Genomic DNA, 20,126 nt, shown 5'->3' on the forward strand with positions numbered 1-20,126 from the left:
AGAACTAAATGGTCAATGTGTGATGAGTAGGGCGAGGCCAGTTTCTGCACTACATGGTGAGATTTGTGATGGGTGGGGCGCGACAGTCCTGCATTTCATGATGGAGTTTCTCAAAGCAAATAATAACAAGAACGATAACTGCAACTTCATTTTTCTATTGAGAATTATTTTATCTACAATCAGCCGACAGACAATGTCAGACCGTGTCATTAGATTAATAAGGCATTCCATTATAAAAAAAAATTCCTGTACATTTTTACACTGTTCTTATAACATTCTCTATATAGTAATAACTCACACGTCTAGCGGTCAGCAACATTATTATAAAATATATCAAAAATAAACTCTGTATTAAACATGTACAGTATTACTACGCCGTGTAGCTATCTAGCTTACAATTTATGATTTCTGTACAAAATCGGGGCCCGTATACAAATAGTTCTACAGAAACTTAAAGTTGACATGAATTAAAATAAAAAGTTAACTCCGATCAAAAAGTTATATTTCATTGTATTGAACGAGCGGCGAACTTTCTTTTTTTTCACCATGTTTAAAAATTTCGGTGATAATACATTTTTTTTTCAACTTCATGTCAGCTTTAATGTCGTTAAATCGTGTGTTGAAAATTCCATGAATGATTTAAACTAAGTTAAATTAAAGGGGAGTGGAATCATGTGAATGTTTGAATCAGGACCCATTAAGGTACATGTACTACTTTTAAATAGTAAACAGCGCAGAGAAGACAGAACTCCCTACAAATTGATTGTTAAAGAATATACATAATAGTTACTGAAGGCCAGGTTGCGTAATGTTTTAACTTTGTCAATATACATGTTAAATATATACACTGTCATTTCATATCCTTATTCCTTTTACAATTTTATTGCACAGTTCTTTCATATCAACAATATTCCATCTTTCCATGCACCAATTAGTGCAAAACATAAAGGAAAAAAACAAACAAAATTATGCCAATTAATATCTTTTGAGCTGGGTAGCATTTAACACCGGGCGAAATGAGGGGTCCCGGCCAATATCCAACAATGCATAATTATTCCATTCGGAATATGTACTGCCCCTTTCACTTCGTTGACCATATGATCCTACTTTTTAACACCAGCCACATGTCTTGCTACCAACAGTCTGCTGATTTTATTTATAATAAATGGACTCCAAGCAATAACATTTAAATAAATTTACTAACGAATCCCATTTAACTCGTGGTCACGTAAAAAGGGTATAAATAATATGATTATTCACCCAATTGTCGATTGAACTCTTTTTCTTTTCTGATTTCACGTGCACTATGTTTTTCTTAACAATGGCCAAAGCTACGTTCAGGTAATCGTTAATACCTGTTCAGGTAATCGTTAATACATGTTCAAGAGAATATCAGGTTGATGAAGGCCATTAAATTGATATGTAAAGTGAGTAGACATGTCAAGTCAAGAGCACTGCTTAAAGGAACATTTTAGTTGCCCAAAAATATTTCAACGCATAACAAAGCATCCTAATCTCTAAATCAAATCAAACCAGTTTTATAGTCATGCCCCTTCCAACTTAACATGCAGCATTTGACAACATATATATATATATATATATATTTAGAGGTTCTGGGTTAAAATAATAAATGAATGTAGGTATCTTCCATTCAAAAAAACTATTTTCTTACGAAAAAGCGAAACGAAATTCACGAGGTCCATAATATAACACCTTAAAATTTCGCGTTCGGCTATATGATTCAAATCCACATACTTTGAAATGAACTTTAAAAAGTTCTAGTAATCTAGTAATTCGTCGAATTGTCATCTTCTACGTAAGTTGGAAGAGATCAGTCGGTTTTGAGCAAAAATTATAAGTTGATATATATATATATATTTAATATACTATATACATGTATATAGATCTGGATATGAAATCAGTTTTGATTTGACCTTTGATATAAGTCAACACCTTTGAGGTATTAATTAATTAATCAAATATAACGATACATGATTTTTTTAATTTTATATTACAAATAAGATCTGGCTTTGACTTTTATCATTCATCCGAGATTAGTCCAATATTTTAGTTCAATGTTTCACAAAACTCGACCTTTTATTAGTTTATTCAAAACACGTAGGTGATGAGGTCACATTGTTAGTTGTTCTAGTAAGATGTGATGTAACAAGTTCTTGTGTATCACATGATGTATATCAGAAACTAAGCAAACGCTAGTGTAGCACAAAATCCTTTCACTGATCACACATTTCAACACAAATTCATAAAAATCACTCACAAGAAAAAAGACTTGTGTATCACAAACACTCTATGGCGAACCGATTCGAAAGTAATACATTCAATTTCCATTAGTTATGTCACGTGGGACCGGGCATGTTTGACATCATGCCCAGATATGGTTGCCCAGGATTTCCCATCATACCCATAGGCGACATTTGCGGTTGACGAGGTTGATTATACATATGTTGAGGATACATCTGTTGTGGACCTGGTCCTGGACCATACGCTGGATTGTTTGGCATCATTCCTGACATTCCCATCCCTGGGTTGGATGGTCTCATCCCTGGTGGCATGTTACCCATCGACCTCTGACCCTGCATTTGCATGTGTTGGGATTGCATCATGGACGCTCTCATCATGTCCTGTCCATTGTTCACCATTCCTGGATTGACTTGACGACCATTACCCATCACATTAACCATTGGAGACATACCTCCCATGTTAGCCATAGAACTGCCCATACTCATGCCCATTCCAGCCATGATCGATTCCGGCATGCTACTCATTCCTCCAGGACCATTAGACATTGGATTCATTGAGCCTGGCATATCCATTCCTTGCATAGGACCGGACTGCATACCAACGGGTGCACCCATTGGGAATTCTGGTGTACTACTAGTTCTCATCATCATAGACTGCTGCATGGCTATCTGTTGCTGGTGCTGTTGCTGCTGGCTTGAGAAAGGAGACCCTACACCGGGAGGTCGCATTTGTGGATTCTGATTTGGTGGGAAGTAATTGAGATTAGAAGAAGGGCCTTTGCCATCCATGTACTGCTGCATAAATTCAAGTTCAGGTGGCCTTTTTGAAGGGCCCCCTCCATTAGGTTGATTATTTGGTGGATGAGCAGGTAGATACTGAATGGTGTTTGGAGCTTTGGCCTGAATCTGAACATTAGCATTTCCTACAGAATTCGGTGGATAGTTTGGTGAACTCATGCGATTACCCTGTTGCATCATAGGATTGTTATTAGGTCCTCCTCCTGCTCCCATAGCACTGTGTGGTGGACTTGAGAATCCTGGAGACTTTCCCATTGGCCTTGATCCTGGTCCCATTCCACTGTTGACCATAATGGATTGTGACTGGGACATAGAGGCTGCGATTGTCATGGCAGGCCCAGGAAGAGGACCTGAACCACCTGAAAAGGGTCCTGAATTACCTGGATGGGACATGGAAACTGGACTTGGGCCACCAGGCATTATTCTACCATGAGGCATTGGCCCCCCATGGCCATGCATGTGTCCAGGATGTCCTTGTGATGAAGGTAAATCGTGAGGTAATGGACCCATGCTTGACATCATGGAAGATGATTGTGACATTGATGCTTGATTCTGTATTGATGAAGGCACATTATGGGGACCATTATGTGGACCATTATGTGGGCCATTATGGGGACCATTAGGTGCACCTGGCGGCATATTTGACATACCATTGTTCATTTGTTGCACTTGCATGGATGGGTTATATCCCGAACCCGGTCCCTGTCCATTTGGAGCATTGACACTTTGTATATTTAACTGTTGTATAGACATTGTAGCATTCACATAGGTATTATTAACACTGGGCGTACTCTGAGTTTGTGGGACACTTGAAACACTAGATGATGTGGTTGGTTGTCCAACCTGTGATGATGAATTAACGCTATTATTATTATTGGTGTTATTATTACCACTGTTATTAGTACCGCAATTACTACCGTTATTATTGTTATTGTTCATTTGACCCTGAACTTGAATACTGTGGAAAGGGCCACCTTGCATCATATTTTGTTGCATTTTATTCGATAAATGTTCCACACCTTTTGCAAGGTTCACTATACTTGATGAGGTAATATGTGACATGGATGAATTAGCTGTAGGAGTTGTGGGAGCACTTGATATATTATTACTGGAAGGAGGATCAAAATGGGATAATCTCATATTAGCACCAGATATACCACCAGGACCCATCATGTTTGGTTGACCTGGCAATGGTCCAGGACTACCTAGAGGTCCAGCACTAGAGTTCTGACTTGAGTTTGATAAAGGACCTTTGTTATTAATACCAGGAGCATGCATGGGAGAGTTCACTTGATTTTGTAAGAAACCTGAATGAGGGTCACCAGGCATGCCTGGTTCGTGATATGCTGTGTTGGCCTGTTTAGTTATAGTCAGTTCCTGGCCCTCAAATTGGTTTAAGTAATTAAGTTGTTGAGGGGAGGGTGTTGGCTGTAAATTTTTGTAGATGTCTTCCATGTCATCTCTCTTACGCTTTTGTGCCTGTGCATATGTAGGCGGTGGCTTGTTGCTCATTCCATTCACATTACGCGGTGGTGCATCAGGACAAAATTGTTCAGGATTTCCAGCACGAAACAAACTAACATTATTTGAGTTTTTACCCCGCCTACTTGGTGGTAGCATTGTTGCCATATTTCGTCCTCCAGGCATATTGGGCATCATATGTTGATCAAATCCAGGGCCATGAGGTGGCATACCACCATTAAAATTAGGACTAATAGCACCTTGCATCGGATCCATAGGTCTCCTCATGGGTCCTGGAGGAAAGTTTCCCATATCTGGCTCCATGCCTGGACCCGGGCCCTGAATGTGAGGTCTGTTCATGTTTGGTGAGGTAGGTCCACCCATTCCTTTTTGCTCCATAGGATTATAATAAGGTGGAGGAGGTGGTCCATTACCCCCACCAGGGTCCATTCCCAAGCGCTGATGTTTGTATTTAGAATTATAAAACTCTTGTTGTAATCGATGCCATTCGCGTTGTGAGGGTGTCATATTTTGCATGTTTTGAGGGGGGTGAGGTCCAAACTGAGACATGTTCTGTTGTTGAGACATTAAAAATTGTTGTTGTTGATTTGACATCATTCCATGTTGGTTTCCCAACATACCTTGTTGTGACATGATACTTTGTCCCATCATGCCATGTTGTTGTGACATCATATTTTGTTGAAACATCCCATCAGGCATCATACCTGGGTGGTTTGGATTCTGACCCGGGGTTGGTCCAGGTCCACCAGGCCCGATGGGCCCACCTGGCCCAATGGGTCCACCTGGACCATCCATAAACACATCATCACGTTGTTCCGGAAATAACATTTCTTGAAATTTCCTTAGTTTCGCTAAGGAAGCACCACGTCTTTGCAATTGTTCCGGTGTTAAGTTTTCATTGGGCACTTTACTTTGTAGTAAGTTCATATTATTTGTATTATTCATACCACCTAAATGAAAGTCCTGATCAAAATCAAAATTAGGTGGTAATTGGTTCATTGATAACTGAGGCATATTTCCCTGCTGATTCATTTGATTCCAGTTCATCATTCGCGGATTATTATTAGGAGGAAATGGTGGGCCGTTTGGATGGAGGGGATTATTGTTCATGATCCCTTGTTCTTCCAGATGCGCGTTTTGTTGCTGCACCCATTGAGCTACACTGTTGTTACCCGGCACCATACCAGGTGGCATACCCTGGCCCTGGTTTTTCATCGCGTGCGGATTCGTATTGCGAATATTTCCAAACTGCTGCATACCACCAGGTGCTGTTGGACGGTTCATGTTGGGTTTCATAGGATTACGCTGGAAAATAAAGAAGAAAGTGTATAAGTTATGGTTATATTCTTTGAATGGCATTTAGTAATTGGAACATAATCAAAAACACACTTTTATGGATAACAATTACTATGGTTTATTTCACTGCGACGTTTCAACAAGGTTTCACAAGTCGTTATCAAGCATATATACAAATAGATAAAAAATGAGAAAGATATGAATATAAATACAAACATCAGTGTGAACTATCCAATGGAATGCAAGGTGAGTGAGCATGATTAATCCCCTGTTTCATCTTTTAATTGTACAATAAGCCCACTATAATATATACGATTATGCACCTTTGTTACATCAATAGCTTGTTATAGCTAATCATGCATGGGATCGAAACCACACATTCCACTCAATGACAGAACCCAATAATATTTACCAATTTAAGTGACTAAAGTCACCTGTATCAAAGTTAAGAATAAAATACTGCAAAAATGTATTTTTATGACATTCCATTCAACCACCAAGTGTTAGTGAAAGAGGGTGTCACTAAAGGTAACTAATTATATTCCCTGATTTCAACAATGGGGAGGAAATTACTGGTCTGAATCCATGTATAAAATAGAGTTATGTCCCTTTAATCAAACCAAGTTCAATTATAGTTATTGTAGCATTGCTTTGGAAACTTGTTTATACAGAATGTGTAAACATAGCATATCAAATCATTCCTCATATCAGGGCCCTGTTTCTCGAAATCTTAACTAAAAATAAAATCCAAATTTTAGTAGATACTTCAATTTTGATTGGCTAATCACTAAAATCAATCTAACATTATCCAATCAAATTATTAAAATTTGGATTTTATCTTAGTTAAAATTTTGTGAAACATGCCCCAGGGCCTTATATAATAAAATATAACACACACCTGAAGAAACTCTTTAGTTTTTGGGTTACCCATATGGAACTCTATAATATTTTTACATTGACCCTGAAGAACCATTTCAGCTGCCCTGTTGGCAAAATCGGTAGGAAAGACAAAAATCTGGCTGTGTTGCTGCATAAAAGGTGGATCATTGGTCATCTGAGCTAAAGCATTCATGGGACCACTCTGTGCCCCTGGCGTAGTTTTTCTAGGATAATCACTACTCGAAACTGGGGCAAATGGTTCATCTTTCACTGAAAAAATAACAAAAACATTTTATTTATATAGCAGTGATAGGAAAATACAATGGACAAATCTAAAATGTAATGGATTCTATTTTCAGTACATTTTTTCAGTGGTAGCTCCATCAACATCTAAATAAAATCCCAAGAAGCTTTCTCGGAATGAACCCAGTCAGTGGTTGGTGGGCCACTGAATTGAAATGGGGTTTAACATCCTACTGTTCTGCTCCTATACTGGGCTAATGAACACGGGCATACGCCATACAGTGAGCTATGAGGGAAATTTTGCTCGGGCAGCGGCACTATGGCCTACTCTTATATTGAATTCCAACTGTCAAGGGATCTTTTACGTCCACACCAATGTATACTCAGGACCTCGTTTTTTTGTACCATTCGAACAACTAAACAGCCGCCTTGTCAGGCCCTTCGTCCTGCATCACTGACAAGGGGGAAACCACATAGGAAAATCCTGATGAACTTTTTCGGCTAATGGAGGGATCGAACATGCAACCTCCAGGCTAGCGAGCCAGCGTCTTACCCACTTAGCCACCGTGGGCCACTGTGTCTCCTGCTAGATGTTATGAATATGTGTACATAGAAGACTGGTACTCATATCTTATCTTACGAGAGAGTTGTTTATTAGGATTCCAAAAACGTTTTTAAATGAATAAAATCAAATAAACATTATAAATACCTTGATTAGTCAGTTTTTCATTTGGTTTGACATTCTTATTATCTTCTGTTTTAATTGTGACATCTAATAACAAAACGAAACAAAACACATTTATTTCAGATAATACTCCTAACTAACATCACAATGATCCTGCTACAACCCTGAAGGCCGTGAAAATTTGCAAAAACAGGTTCCAAGAGTAAATAATACCGGCAGACTCCCCTCATTCCTCTTTTTTGAATCTACAACTTGGCAATTGATGTCTGGTATTTTATGAATTTTACCCAAATAATTAGTTTATTCAAGATTCTTGCTATAATATTTTAGCACCGCAGAGCAGTAATCTTTACTGGAATGCAGGCGTTCTATAAATTCATTATATTATTATATTAATAAAATAGATAATGAAAAAAGAACATATTGACAATTTCTGTCAAATTACATTATTTTGTGCTAAGTTAACAAGGTTTTGAAATTTTGACCAAACGTAGCATCAACTGATTGTTATCATAGGAGCAGTAGTTGAAAGATAGGTTGCCAGGCAATGAAACATACGCCCACAGCAGCTAAATCGTCCAGGCAGTCAACAAGTGTTGTCGCATATTTTTACTTTTTTCGGTAAAGAAACATTGATAATACACTAAAACTTTTTCAAAGTGATCAAGGGCCATAACTTTGGCAGTAATTAATCGGAAATCTTTGAAAATGAATAGACTTCTTCGTCTCATGACCTTAAACACTGTGTATAAATTTAAAGTCAATTGGATATTAACTTTAGCCTCTAGAGCTTCCACAAGATTTTTTGAAGTGATCAAGGGCAATAACTCTGGCAGTAATTATCGGAAATCGCTGAAAATCAATAGGCTTCTTCGCCTCCTGACCTTAAACACTGTGTATAAATTTAAAGTCAATCGGATATTAACTTTAGCCTCTAGAGAGTCCACAAGATTTTTTGAAGTGATCAATGGCCATAACTGTGGCAGTAATTATCGGAAATCGCTGAAAATCAATAGGCTTCTTCATCTCATGGCCTTAAACACTGTATATAAATTTAAAGTCAATCGGATATTAACTTTAGCCTCTAGAGCGTCCACAAGTAATTGTGGACGCCGGCCGGACGGACGGACTGACGGGGGCGACGACAATATACGACCACATTTCAATGTGGGCGTATAAAAATGAGACCGAGTCTCGTTTATCCATTTTATTGTTAACTACATATAACATTTGAAGCTAAGAAAAGGACCTGCAATAGGCATATTTAGGGAAAACCCATAAGGTTAGAGGAGGGGGGGGGGCTCAATGGTCTATCATTGAGTCAAGTGGTGTGATTTTGATTCACTGCTTCTACGTGACAAAGAGTTGGGTGGACTGTCCAACACCGTGGGTTTTCTCCGGGTACCCCGGTTTCCTCCTACAGCTAAATACCCCTACAAGCTAGCGAGTTATTGAAGTGGAGTCGAACCATATGTTGGTCCCGAAATGACCTGGTTTGTGTCAAGTGGATGTTAAACCCTATTTCTCTCTCTCATAAGATTTAGACAGCGACTACTATGCCGCTTGACTCAATGACTGGTATTATGATTTAAAGCGCATGATGGGGTTTTGGAGCTGGATCATTCCAGGTCTCTAACAACACGACCACTATATATATATTACTACAGTACCTGCTTCTCCATTCGTAATCTTCCCCATCGGTACTGGTGTTTTATTTTTATTTCTGTCACTGCTCGGAGGGGTGGGATCGTCACTCAATATTTCCTTGAGTTCAGGGTTGGCTTCTGGAGTAATGTTTGGGCTAATAACCTCGTGATTATTCATATTGTCAGAAGAGTCTTTTAACATAGCTGCCAACTCGAATTCTTCTTTAAGTAACACTTCTTTCTTGAGAATGTCCAGGGATTTCTTGTCACTCTCCCGGTTATTCTGAAAAATAAAAGCAGTAAAATTACATTACACCATATTAGAAGTAATGAAATAGGGTTTAACATCCTACTTTTCTGCACTAAGCATGCACCAAGCAGACAGGTGTAAATGAAGACAGGTGTATATGCCATGCAGTGTGTTGTGAGGGAAATTTTTGCCCATACATCTGCACTTCTGTCTGCTCCAAGTCAATGGATCTTTTACATGCCTACCACCAATTTTATGAGTGGAACTTGTTTTTTGTCCCATCCAAATGACAAGACATTTTCCTTGCCAGGCCCTCCATCCTGCACCACTGACAATGAAAAACTAGACTGGACAATCCTGAGGAACTAACTTGACTACCGTAAAATTATTTCCCACTCGCCCCTATCCAGGGAATGTGGTAGTTACCCCATTGCCGTTTATATCATTTTTGACGCAATATTTCTGATCTAAGTTAATAAAATGACCTACCTCCAACTGAACCTCTACTAAAGGCAATAGTTGTTCAGTTAAATATCTGTAGAGATCCCTTTCTGGTAGATTGGTAGTTTTTCGAAACTGTTTTATAAATATCTGCCAATCGGATAAGCTTACACAAACCGTTTCCCATACTTTCTTTCCACATTTCTTATTCGCATGTTCTCGATAAAGTCGGAGATCTGGAAAATATAAAAAGAACACAATAAATATTTTTTGAATGATAAGGGTTATATTTTGATATATACTAATTTTACATATAATTTGAATAGGTTGGGTTGTCGAGTGGTCTAATGCGTAAACTTTAGATCATAAGGTCTGTCACTGAATCAAATGGCTTGGTTTGGATGCCAAGCTTGTATGTGATAAAGAGTAAAAGCACCAGCCCAACATCATGGTTTTTCTCCTGGTTATCCGTGATACAACTGTATCATAGTTCGTTAAACCCCATTCTCCTCTCTAATTTTGATGATTAAATGACGTTATGTTTCATAAATAATAAATATGTTTCGGATAATTTTGGATGTAAAAAAAGGATTTATTTGGATATAAACACCATACGCTATACTAATTCTACACATGATTTATTAAAATTAATTAATTTTTATGTCCAACCGTTGTATGTTTCACTAAACCATGATGATTAAATGACTTAATATGTTTCATAAATATTAAATATATCTCTGATAACAATAGAAACGTTAACAATGCAACCGTATATCTATGTTTTACTTAATAAAAAATTTATTGATTCAACTCATGTCAGCGAGTTTATTATTAATCAAATATCATGTAACTTTCATTTAATAAGTGAAATACAATGTGCGATCACCGACTCCCAATGACAGTTATCAGCAACTGTTGGTATGTTGATTATAGTTGAATGTCATTGGCTGTATTATCATACCAATGAAATGAAATGGGGTTCAACGTCTTAAAGAAGGACATGGGCATTGAGCTATGAGGGAAATTTTGCCCTCACAGTGGCTTTTCTGCATACCCTTCAATGAATTCCAACTGGTTTTGACATGCATACCAACAAGTACTGGGGTCAACCTCAGTTTAGCGACTACCAGGTCTTTCACCCTGGGAAACCAGACCGGAAAACTCCCAAGGAACTTTCTAGGCTAAAACCATGGACCTCCTTGTCAGTAAGCTAGCACCATACCCAATGAGTCTCTGTACTTTCCATTATCATAAAACACCAGACCTCATTTTGCATTCATGAATAACATTTGTAAATGAATCAGAATTGCAGTTTCAGAAAATATACAATAACTATATAACAAAAAGAGAGTGAGAGAAATCTAGTTTAACATCCACTTGACACAAACTTGGTCATTTTGGGACTAACACATGGTTTAATTTTATTTAAATAATTTGCTTGCACATAGGGATAGGGGTCTTTAGCAGCATAGAGGTCTTTAGCAGTGGGAGGAAACTGGAGGACCCGGAGAAAACCCACAAGGTTGGACGGGAGACCCTACTCTTTGTCACATACAACCGGGGAAACGAAACCACGCCAGTTGACTCAATGACAGACCTTATGATACAGCGTGCACACGCTAACCATTCTGCCACACAACCCCCCTATATAACAAAGAAATCCATTGATAAAATTTACAAAATTTGGACTTTGATACAATAAAAGTAACAAAGAAATCCATTGATAAAATTTACAAAATTTGGACTTTGATACAATAAAAGAACAAACTCAAAAAATAAAGTTTTAATAATACAACTTTTGGGCTTGGTTTCAGTGCAATCAAGCTATTTAACAGAACAATCTTTAAGCCGTATTGCATATAAATCTTACTAAGAATAATCGTAGCTATTACAACAAACATGACGAAGGCAATCATAATTGCGTTTGAATGTCGACTTTACGTTAACATACTTTGAGCTTTTGTGATCAAAAGATTAAGGATCATTTTGAAAAAGATAATTTGAACATATGTTTGTTTACTGTTCAATACAAATACAGTTCTCATTCACAGATCTAAAAAACTTTAAATTCTTGTGTTATTTATCTAAGATAAGTGGGCCGAGATAACGGCAAAAATCTTTAAATATTGTTTAAATCTTGTCTGGGCTGTCGCTATTTCTATCTCTGAGAAGAAAAGATAGTTTTCTAGGCATAATAGATTTATGATCGGCAACTGTTTGGGACGCGGTGTAATAATGAGTAAAATTATATGAAAGAAAAGAATGAAGTATTGATTCGCCAGATACTATTATAACATATTAAGTTGAATCTTTTGTCTCTGGAAACAGACGAAAAAGCAGAAGAAACCAACAAAACAATAATGTAATTGGTGGGAGACCATTGCCGACGGTTTCCACAAACAAGTAATGGTGTCATTGACTTGAAAGCTTTCCTATAGATTCCATTAAACACAGGGTAGTCGTAGTCTGGTGCTTGATATACATTGATTGTACATATCTGATATCAGAATTCCTCTACGACTATCATGGAGACCAATCATTATGTCTGACTACTTCCAACACCAACTCGATCAATTCATATCGCAATCAGACCCAAACAGAATCTCTTTTTTGTTTTAAATCAGTCTCTGTATCTTAAATGACAATCAAAGCCCACTTCTATTCCTCCAATATACTCTTGATTTAAAAAAAAAAAATCAGCATCTATAAAACACAGTGATCACCATTTGCATTTTTCAGACAAGATCTAATTTTTTACAGCTTAATCCGTGCTAAAATGTACTGAAATTGATTATTTAAGATCTAATTAAGAAAAACAAAAACAAAATATCAATGATAAATAACCTCCCAGCTTGTATTTCATTGGATTAGACAGACTACTAATGACATTATATCGTCTTCAAAATGCTGAATGCTGCAAAATTTTCAATTCACCCTTTGTAAATACTGAACAGAAATTAACGATTTTTGGACTGATCTTCCATTTAGAGATTCAATTTTCACAATATCGCAGCTTGTAAGAGATTCAAATTCCCACAAATGATGGTCAGTGGCTTCAAAGCATTTGTCAATTTTTGGTGTAACTTGTGTGAAGACTCACATAGATGTAGACTCTTTTGTAGAGGTCTGCCAATGACACTGACAATAAAAGCAATTATTGATACAAAACTTATTTTGTAATTTACAGCTAAAGGTCATCCAGTATATAAAACCCACACAAATCTGTAATACATCTGTTAACATTTTTATTGTTCACAATAATTCTAAATAAAACATTCAGCAACTTCTTTTTCCATTTCAAATGTTCACCCAGAGTTCAATTTCATCAACTAGGCATATTCAAATATACACTACCCACTCTAATAATATTCAGACAATATTATACCCAACTTGTTTTCTCAATTCTCAAGTTTTTCACTGATTATTTAAAATGATATTATTGTAGTTTTCTCACACTTTTGTAAATTTATTCTTTGAAACATTTAAAGCACTGTGTAGAAATCATCTCCCACCCACACTGATCTCTTGACCATATGGAATTAGTCAGATATGGGATGTTCTTTTCAAATCGTTACAATCCCAAATTCAAGTACTTCTATCAAATTATAACAATTTTTTTTAAATTCAAATTTGTAAATAATTGGAGTAAAGTGGTGCAATGTTTGAAGACAAGTGGATAAATGAATGTTTTTATATAGAGAGAAATGATACAAGGATACATCTCGTCCTTTTATTTACATACCCTAAACCACCTCATATTATATACATCCACCCAAACCATCTCATATTATATACATCATCCAACCAAACCCTATACCTACTCTAGTAGTAGTATACTACTGTATATCATATTACATACATCCAACCAAATCCTACTCTAGTATACATATACTACTGTATATCATATTATATACATCCACCCAAACTCTATACCTACTCTAAATACATATTATACTATTGTATATCATATTATATACATCCAACCAAACCCTATACCTACTCTAGTATACATATACTACTGTATATCATATTATATATATCCAGCCAAACTCTATACCTACTCTAATATACATATACTACTGTATATCATATCAAATACATCCACCCAAACTCTATACCTACTCTAATATACATATTATACTACTGTATATCATATCATATATATCCCCCCAAACTCTATACCTACTCTAATATACATATACTACTGTATATCATATCAAATACATCCACCCAAACTCTATACCTACTCTAATATACATATACTACTGTATATCATATTCTAGTATACTACTGTATCATGTACCTACAATAGTATTATGTACCTACACTGCTGTATTAGTGAGTACAAGGAGACCCCGCATTACACATAAACCATTACAGAAGACGGTCCTACAAACAATATACAGACACCACAAACAACAATTACACATATCAGATCAAGTGAATGGATACAGGGGTTAGCCATAAGCGTCAACTGAACTAGACAAACTCTATGCACCTACCTAGAGAGTCTCAGAAACTACAGACTAAGTAAATCATTTGTGGTGTAAGTATCCTACCTAGAAACTAAGTACATCATTTGTGGTGTAAGTATCCTACCTAGAAACTAAGTACATTATTTGTGGTGTAAGTATCCTACCTAGAGACTAAGTACATCATTTGTTGTATAAGTATCCTACCTAGAAACTAAGTACAGTTGTTCTAGTGTCAGTATCCAACCTAGAAACTCAGTACATCATTTGTGGTGTAAGTATCCTACCTAGAGACTAAGTACAGTTGTTCTAGTGTCAGTATCCTACCTAGAAACTAAATATCCTACATCTTTGCTGGTGTAAACATCCTACCCAGTACTATGTACACTTTTTCTGGTATAAGTATCCTCTGATTTATAATCACTGATAACATAAATCAATTTAAAAGTAATTAATGTTTTTAATATGATTGTGATTCATCCATAATGAAGTCATTAGATGACCTTACAGGTATTTATAGGTATTCAGTAAGTAAGATAATAAAGTACCTATGTAATAATATGAAAAGTGATTAGTCTATGAGTAATACCTGTATCACTACTTAAAATATGCGTAGACATGAATTTTAAATTTAGAACATTTTATTGACTTTTGATATTCATCTTTTCGGAAACTGTTAAATACTTTGTGTACCATATATAGAATGAACTTATATAGTAAGTGCAGAAGGACCACACTACACGCAAAACAAAACCTACAAGATAAACCTGTGGACAAGACAGAATACATGAACATTGCCAGAAATGAACAACAAATATCAAATCAAGTGAATGGATCTGGGGATCATCTGAAACCGTCCACTGCGCTGTACAGTCCTGAGCCTGTAATGATACAGGATTCACTCAAAATGAACAACAAATATCAAATCAAGTGAATGGATCTGGGGATCATCTGAAACCGTCCACTGCGCTGTACAGTCCTGAGCCTGTAATGATACAGGATTCACTCAAAATGAACAAAAAAAAAAAAATTTACAACAGAGATGTAACAGAAATAATGCGACAGTGGTCATCTCTTGAATGGCAATAGTCTGCCAGTTGATGTCATAAGTTAGCATCAACTGGGCTTATAAAAATGGGGATACGCCATGCAGTGTGCTATGAGAGAAACTTGTCCAGATAGTGGCATTTCTGCCAAACCATCTTTGAATTTCAATTGTCAAGGGTTCTTTTACATGCAAGCCAATCCATCCGATTTATTTGCCAAACTGAATCAATCAACATTATACACTGATCAAAAGCATACTTATTATCCTTTCTAAATTTACATGATAGGGAGACGGTGTAGGATTCTTTACAAAACAATACCAGCTATATCGCACGGCTACAAATTGGTTAGAAACACTAACATTTCGAAAGAAGAGCTCCTATGGCCTGCCCGTAATGAACTTGTAAGTGGAAATCACAGTTTTTATGGTATCTGTGAAATAAAAATTTGCTTAAATCCCACATTTCTCTGTGTCCAATGACAACAAAACATCAAAATGTAATGAACTTATAAGTGTAAATCACAGTTTTTATGGTGTCTGTGAAAAAACATTTTTGCTTAAATCCCACATTTCTCTGTGTCCCATAACAACAAAACATCAAAATGTAAAGAAAGTGACCATTTATCCTGTCTGAAAGTTCCAGAGTTCCAGTTTAAAGTATTGAGCCTTTTGGAAATGATCGCCAATGCAGTTTCTTGTGGTTATGCTACCCTTTTAGAGCAATGGTCGTTGTTTCTACTTTGACATGGGGGGGGGGGTTGGATGGCCGAATGGTTAGCATGTGCGCGCTGTATCATAAGGTCTGTCATTGAGTCAACTGGCGTGGTTTCGAATCCCCAGTTGTACGTGACAAGGAGTAGGGTCGCCTCTCCAACCTCGTGGGTTTTCTCCGGGTCCTCAGGTTTCCTCCCACTGCTAAAGACCCTTATGCGTAAGCGAATTATTGAAATAAAATTGAACCATATGTTAGTCCCGAAATGACCTAGGTTGTGTCAAGTGGACGTTAAACTCTCTCTCTCTCTCTCTCTCTCTTGACATGATAAACATAAACAATGTTGTAACTGATCAATGATAATCAAAACACAGCAACTACCAGGACAATTCTGTTGCTTGTGGAAAACAAAAGTATCTGGTAAAATGTAACCCCACACACGTTTAAATTATAGATAGATTTGTCCAGTCACAAAGTAACTGATCTAATCTACCGAACAAATGGACATTGACGTTTCTTTACTTGGGTCTAGGATAAAAGATCCTATGAGCTCTACATACAGAATTAACCAGTTTTATTCCCCGAAATATTTCTGGGACTTCTCTTAATATGGTGGAATAATATGTAACACAAAAAAAAGTTATTTTCTAAATTTAAATACAATTTTCAAAATGTGTCTAAATCAATTATTTTTTTTCTGGTTTCAATTATATAATGTAGACTATTAGACACCTATGTCAGGGAATGACATTTAAATAATAAGAAGGTTATTTCTTGACAACAGAAAAAAATTGTCCTTTTCAATCAATGTAGCTCTACATTAGATGATTATCCAAAATTCCACAGACATCCATCATAGCCAAAAGTTATAATTTGCCAAATGTTTTACAAAAATACATATATTAGCTATAACAGGTGGTATCTGATGTTCTAGAAAGTGTCAGACTCGACAATAGATGAGTATCCAAAGATACATTGTTATCACATGTCAACTACTAAATTATAGGTGGATGCCGAGGGAGAGAGAGAAATTGGGTTTAACATCCACTCAACACAAAATTAGATCATTTTGGGACTAACATATGGTTTAATATTATTTCAATAATTCTCTAGTGCGTATGGGTCTTTAGCAGTGGGAGGGAACTCAAGGTCCCGGAAAACCCCCACAAAGTTGGACAGGCGACCCTACTCCTTGTCACTTGTTACGTACAAGCAGGGAATAAAAACCACGCCACTTGACTCAATGACAGATCTTATGATCAAACGTGCATGAGTTGACCATTCGGCCCCCCGACCCGACCCCCCACCCCCCAATAGATTCAGAGGATGCCAAATGTTCCATCTTATCTTTAAAACAAAATTAAATGATTTTAGGACTAATGTTCCTTTATGCATTTCAGAATCCCTTAAATACAATCAACGGCTACAATTATGTCTTATTTTTTAGTACCATTTTCTTATCCATCTTTCAATATTCAAATAAGGGCATTCCATTAATCCATTTTTTTCACCTGGGTTCCTCTTCTAAACATCCATACAATAAAATATGAAAAAATCATTCCATCATAACTTAGCCTAAATGTATCTACAGAAAGTTCTAACAGAAATCCACAAAACATTAATTCTTAAACCAATATTTACCTTTTTATACGATTCTGTATTTACCCTACAACATCAATATATCAACACCATATTTCTACTAGACTACTATAATCATTGTTCTTCACTAAATAGTCCGACTAATTCCGATGGTAATGTCTCAAGATGATCTACTACACTTCAACATTAAAAATCAATTCTAGCTCTTTACAACAAGGAGTATGACAACATACTCTGTCACATATAATTCACACTAATTAACATTCAATTCCACCCAAACTTGTTTCCTCGAGAGAGTATCATTCTTATTTATTATTTCACTGAAGCGGCTAGCTAGAATAACGCAGCACTTGTTCAGGATCCTGAGAGCTTTTCTTGCGCATCTTGCCTGTCTCTTCAGGTAAATTGTATATTAATTACGGAGAGAAATGAACAACACATTATCTTCTGAGCTTATAGACATGTCCAGGATATGGACAATTTTCTATTATGTTGATCCACGCATTCAGCCAATATGATTGTGAATCTGTAGGAGTGACAGACTTGAGAAGTAATGAATCTATTGATCACAAGGCCAACACGAACAAGTGCATTTCTTAACTCCAAAACAAATATGACCTGCTTATCTTTATTAATCTCCATCGTCTGGTGATCGTGATCCACATGGCTTATCAAAAGTGAAAATTATTCATTCTTGTTAGTTCTGTGGTATTTCATGCAGAACCGGCTTCAGGACGAACAGAAAAGAACCAGCCTGTCTTCAAATCTTCGCATCGCTTCAATTTATTTTGAATGGATTTTGTAACAATATGAAAAAATAGTTATCTTTTTGGGTGGTTTCTTTTTTTAAATGTTTTAAGTTTTCAACTTGATCATCATTTGAGGATTTCAAATCCTTTGTAATCATCAATATTGTTAAAATTATTTTAAAACTTTTAATGAGCCTCTTTTTAATCTGATTAAATCAGAGAAGGGAGATATTATGATGTTTCCTTAATTCAATATTAAATAATCAATCTGATTACATTTTAGCCTTAATTCAATATTAAATTATCAATCTGATTACATTTTAGCCTTAATTCAATATCAAATAATAAATCTGATTACATTATGGCCATGAAAAATTTGATTACGTCTGAAAAATGCAAATGGTAATCAGTGACTTTAATACTATGCTTTAAATCAAGCGGCATGGTTTTGAATTGCAGGTTTTATGTGATCAGGAGTAGGGTTTTCTCTGTGCCCCCCCCCTCCTGTTTTCCTCTCAATGCTAAAGACCCCTACGTAAAAGCAAATTATTCAAATAAAATTAAAAACAGAAAAATATGCATTTAAATGAAAATCATAATGATAAAGAAGAACTTATTCGAAACACAGCTGTTAAAATTTTTCAACTTTAAACAAATCGAAAAGATATGGTTAATTAAAGATACTTACAATAAGACCGTATGAACCATATAATATATAATAATAGGTATGAAGACTTTAAACAACTTTATATATGTATATGATATATCAGTTCTATTTCAAGTTCTCTTGCCATGTTTCACATATTTTCAATCTGTCGGTATTCCGACTTTTGGCACATTCTACCATCAGGTCTGTAATATTAGTTTTATTCTCGGCTACAAATCAACATTTTGGTTATGTCTTAATAATAAATCAGACCAAGTCAAGGATCTTCTATACCTTCTTACAGAATTTTTGCTTTTTTTTTTTTTTTTTTTTTTTTTAAACAGCACATCAATATGTGCCATTTTTCTAAATGAATATAAATGTTCCAATCCAGTATTTTTAAATTAGGGCAATAAAACTAAAGTCTAACAACAGGGAACTGAATTAAAATGTAATTATAAATCAGTTGTCAGCTACAGATTCTCGTTAAAATTATAAACTATGGTTGTCATTTGCCTTTCCTTGAGAAATGTATTATTCTTGAAGGATTGTTTCCCATTTCGATGCATTCCCACCTCTACATTCTCTGAAAAATTCCAAAGGAGACACCCCCCCCCCCCCAACACCCGCGATGCCATAACACACTTCAAATAAATCTTCTCTGATCACCGTTTAACAATTTATATAGAATCTTAGGCTGAACCTACACTTCAATATATATGTATAAAAACAATTAAATTTGACTAAAATGGGATTAACAAATGGAATGTACTGTTTTCAATTAATTATAGGTTACAATCTTTACACGTGTTATACATATTTCACCAGGGTAAATGATTGAACAATATTGATCTAAAAACCCACATGATTGGATAAAATACTGTGATGTATATATGAGTATATATAGACACACTATATC

The 20,126-nt window shown here is 36.0% G+C and overlaps 1 protein-coding gene across 4 annotated transcripts in view; it reads right to left on the bottom strand.

The window, feature by feature from the left end:
- Nucleotides 1-139: 139 nt before the first annotated feature.
- LOC126823849 (protein BCL9 homolog) overlaps nt 140-20,126 on the bottom strand; it is a 123,853-nt gene continuing 103,866 nt past the window's right edge. For all 4 annotated transcript variants that reach the window (XM_050552877.1, XM_050552878.1, XM_050552879.1 and 1 more), the window contains 5 exons: nt 10,030-10,217; nt 9,315-9,573; nt 7,669-7,731; nt 6,736-6,986; nt 140-5,846 (listed from right to left, as the gene is read on the bottom strand). In XM_050552877.1, coding sequence (XP_050408834.1) covers nt 2,358-5,846; nt 6,736-6,986; nt 7,669-7,731; nt 9,315-9,573; nt 10,030-10,217 — 4,250 coding nt within the window. In that variant the 3' untranslated portion in view covers nt 140-2,357. The remainder of the gene's footprint in view (nt 5,847-6,735; nt 6,987-7,668; nt 7,732-9,314; nt 9,574-10,029; nt 10,218-20,126) is intronic.

Source organism: Patella vulgata, chromosome 6 (genome assembly GCF_932274485.2).
Source record: "Patella vulgata chromosome 6, xgPatVulg1.2, whole genome shotgun sequence".
Classification (NCBI taxonomy): domain Eukaryota; kingdom Metazoa; phylum Mollusca; class Gastropoda; family Patellidae; genus Patella; species Patella vulgata.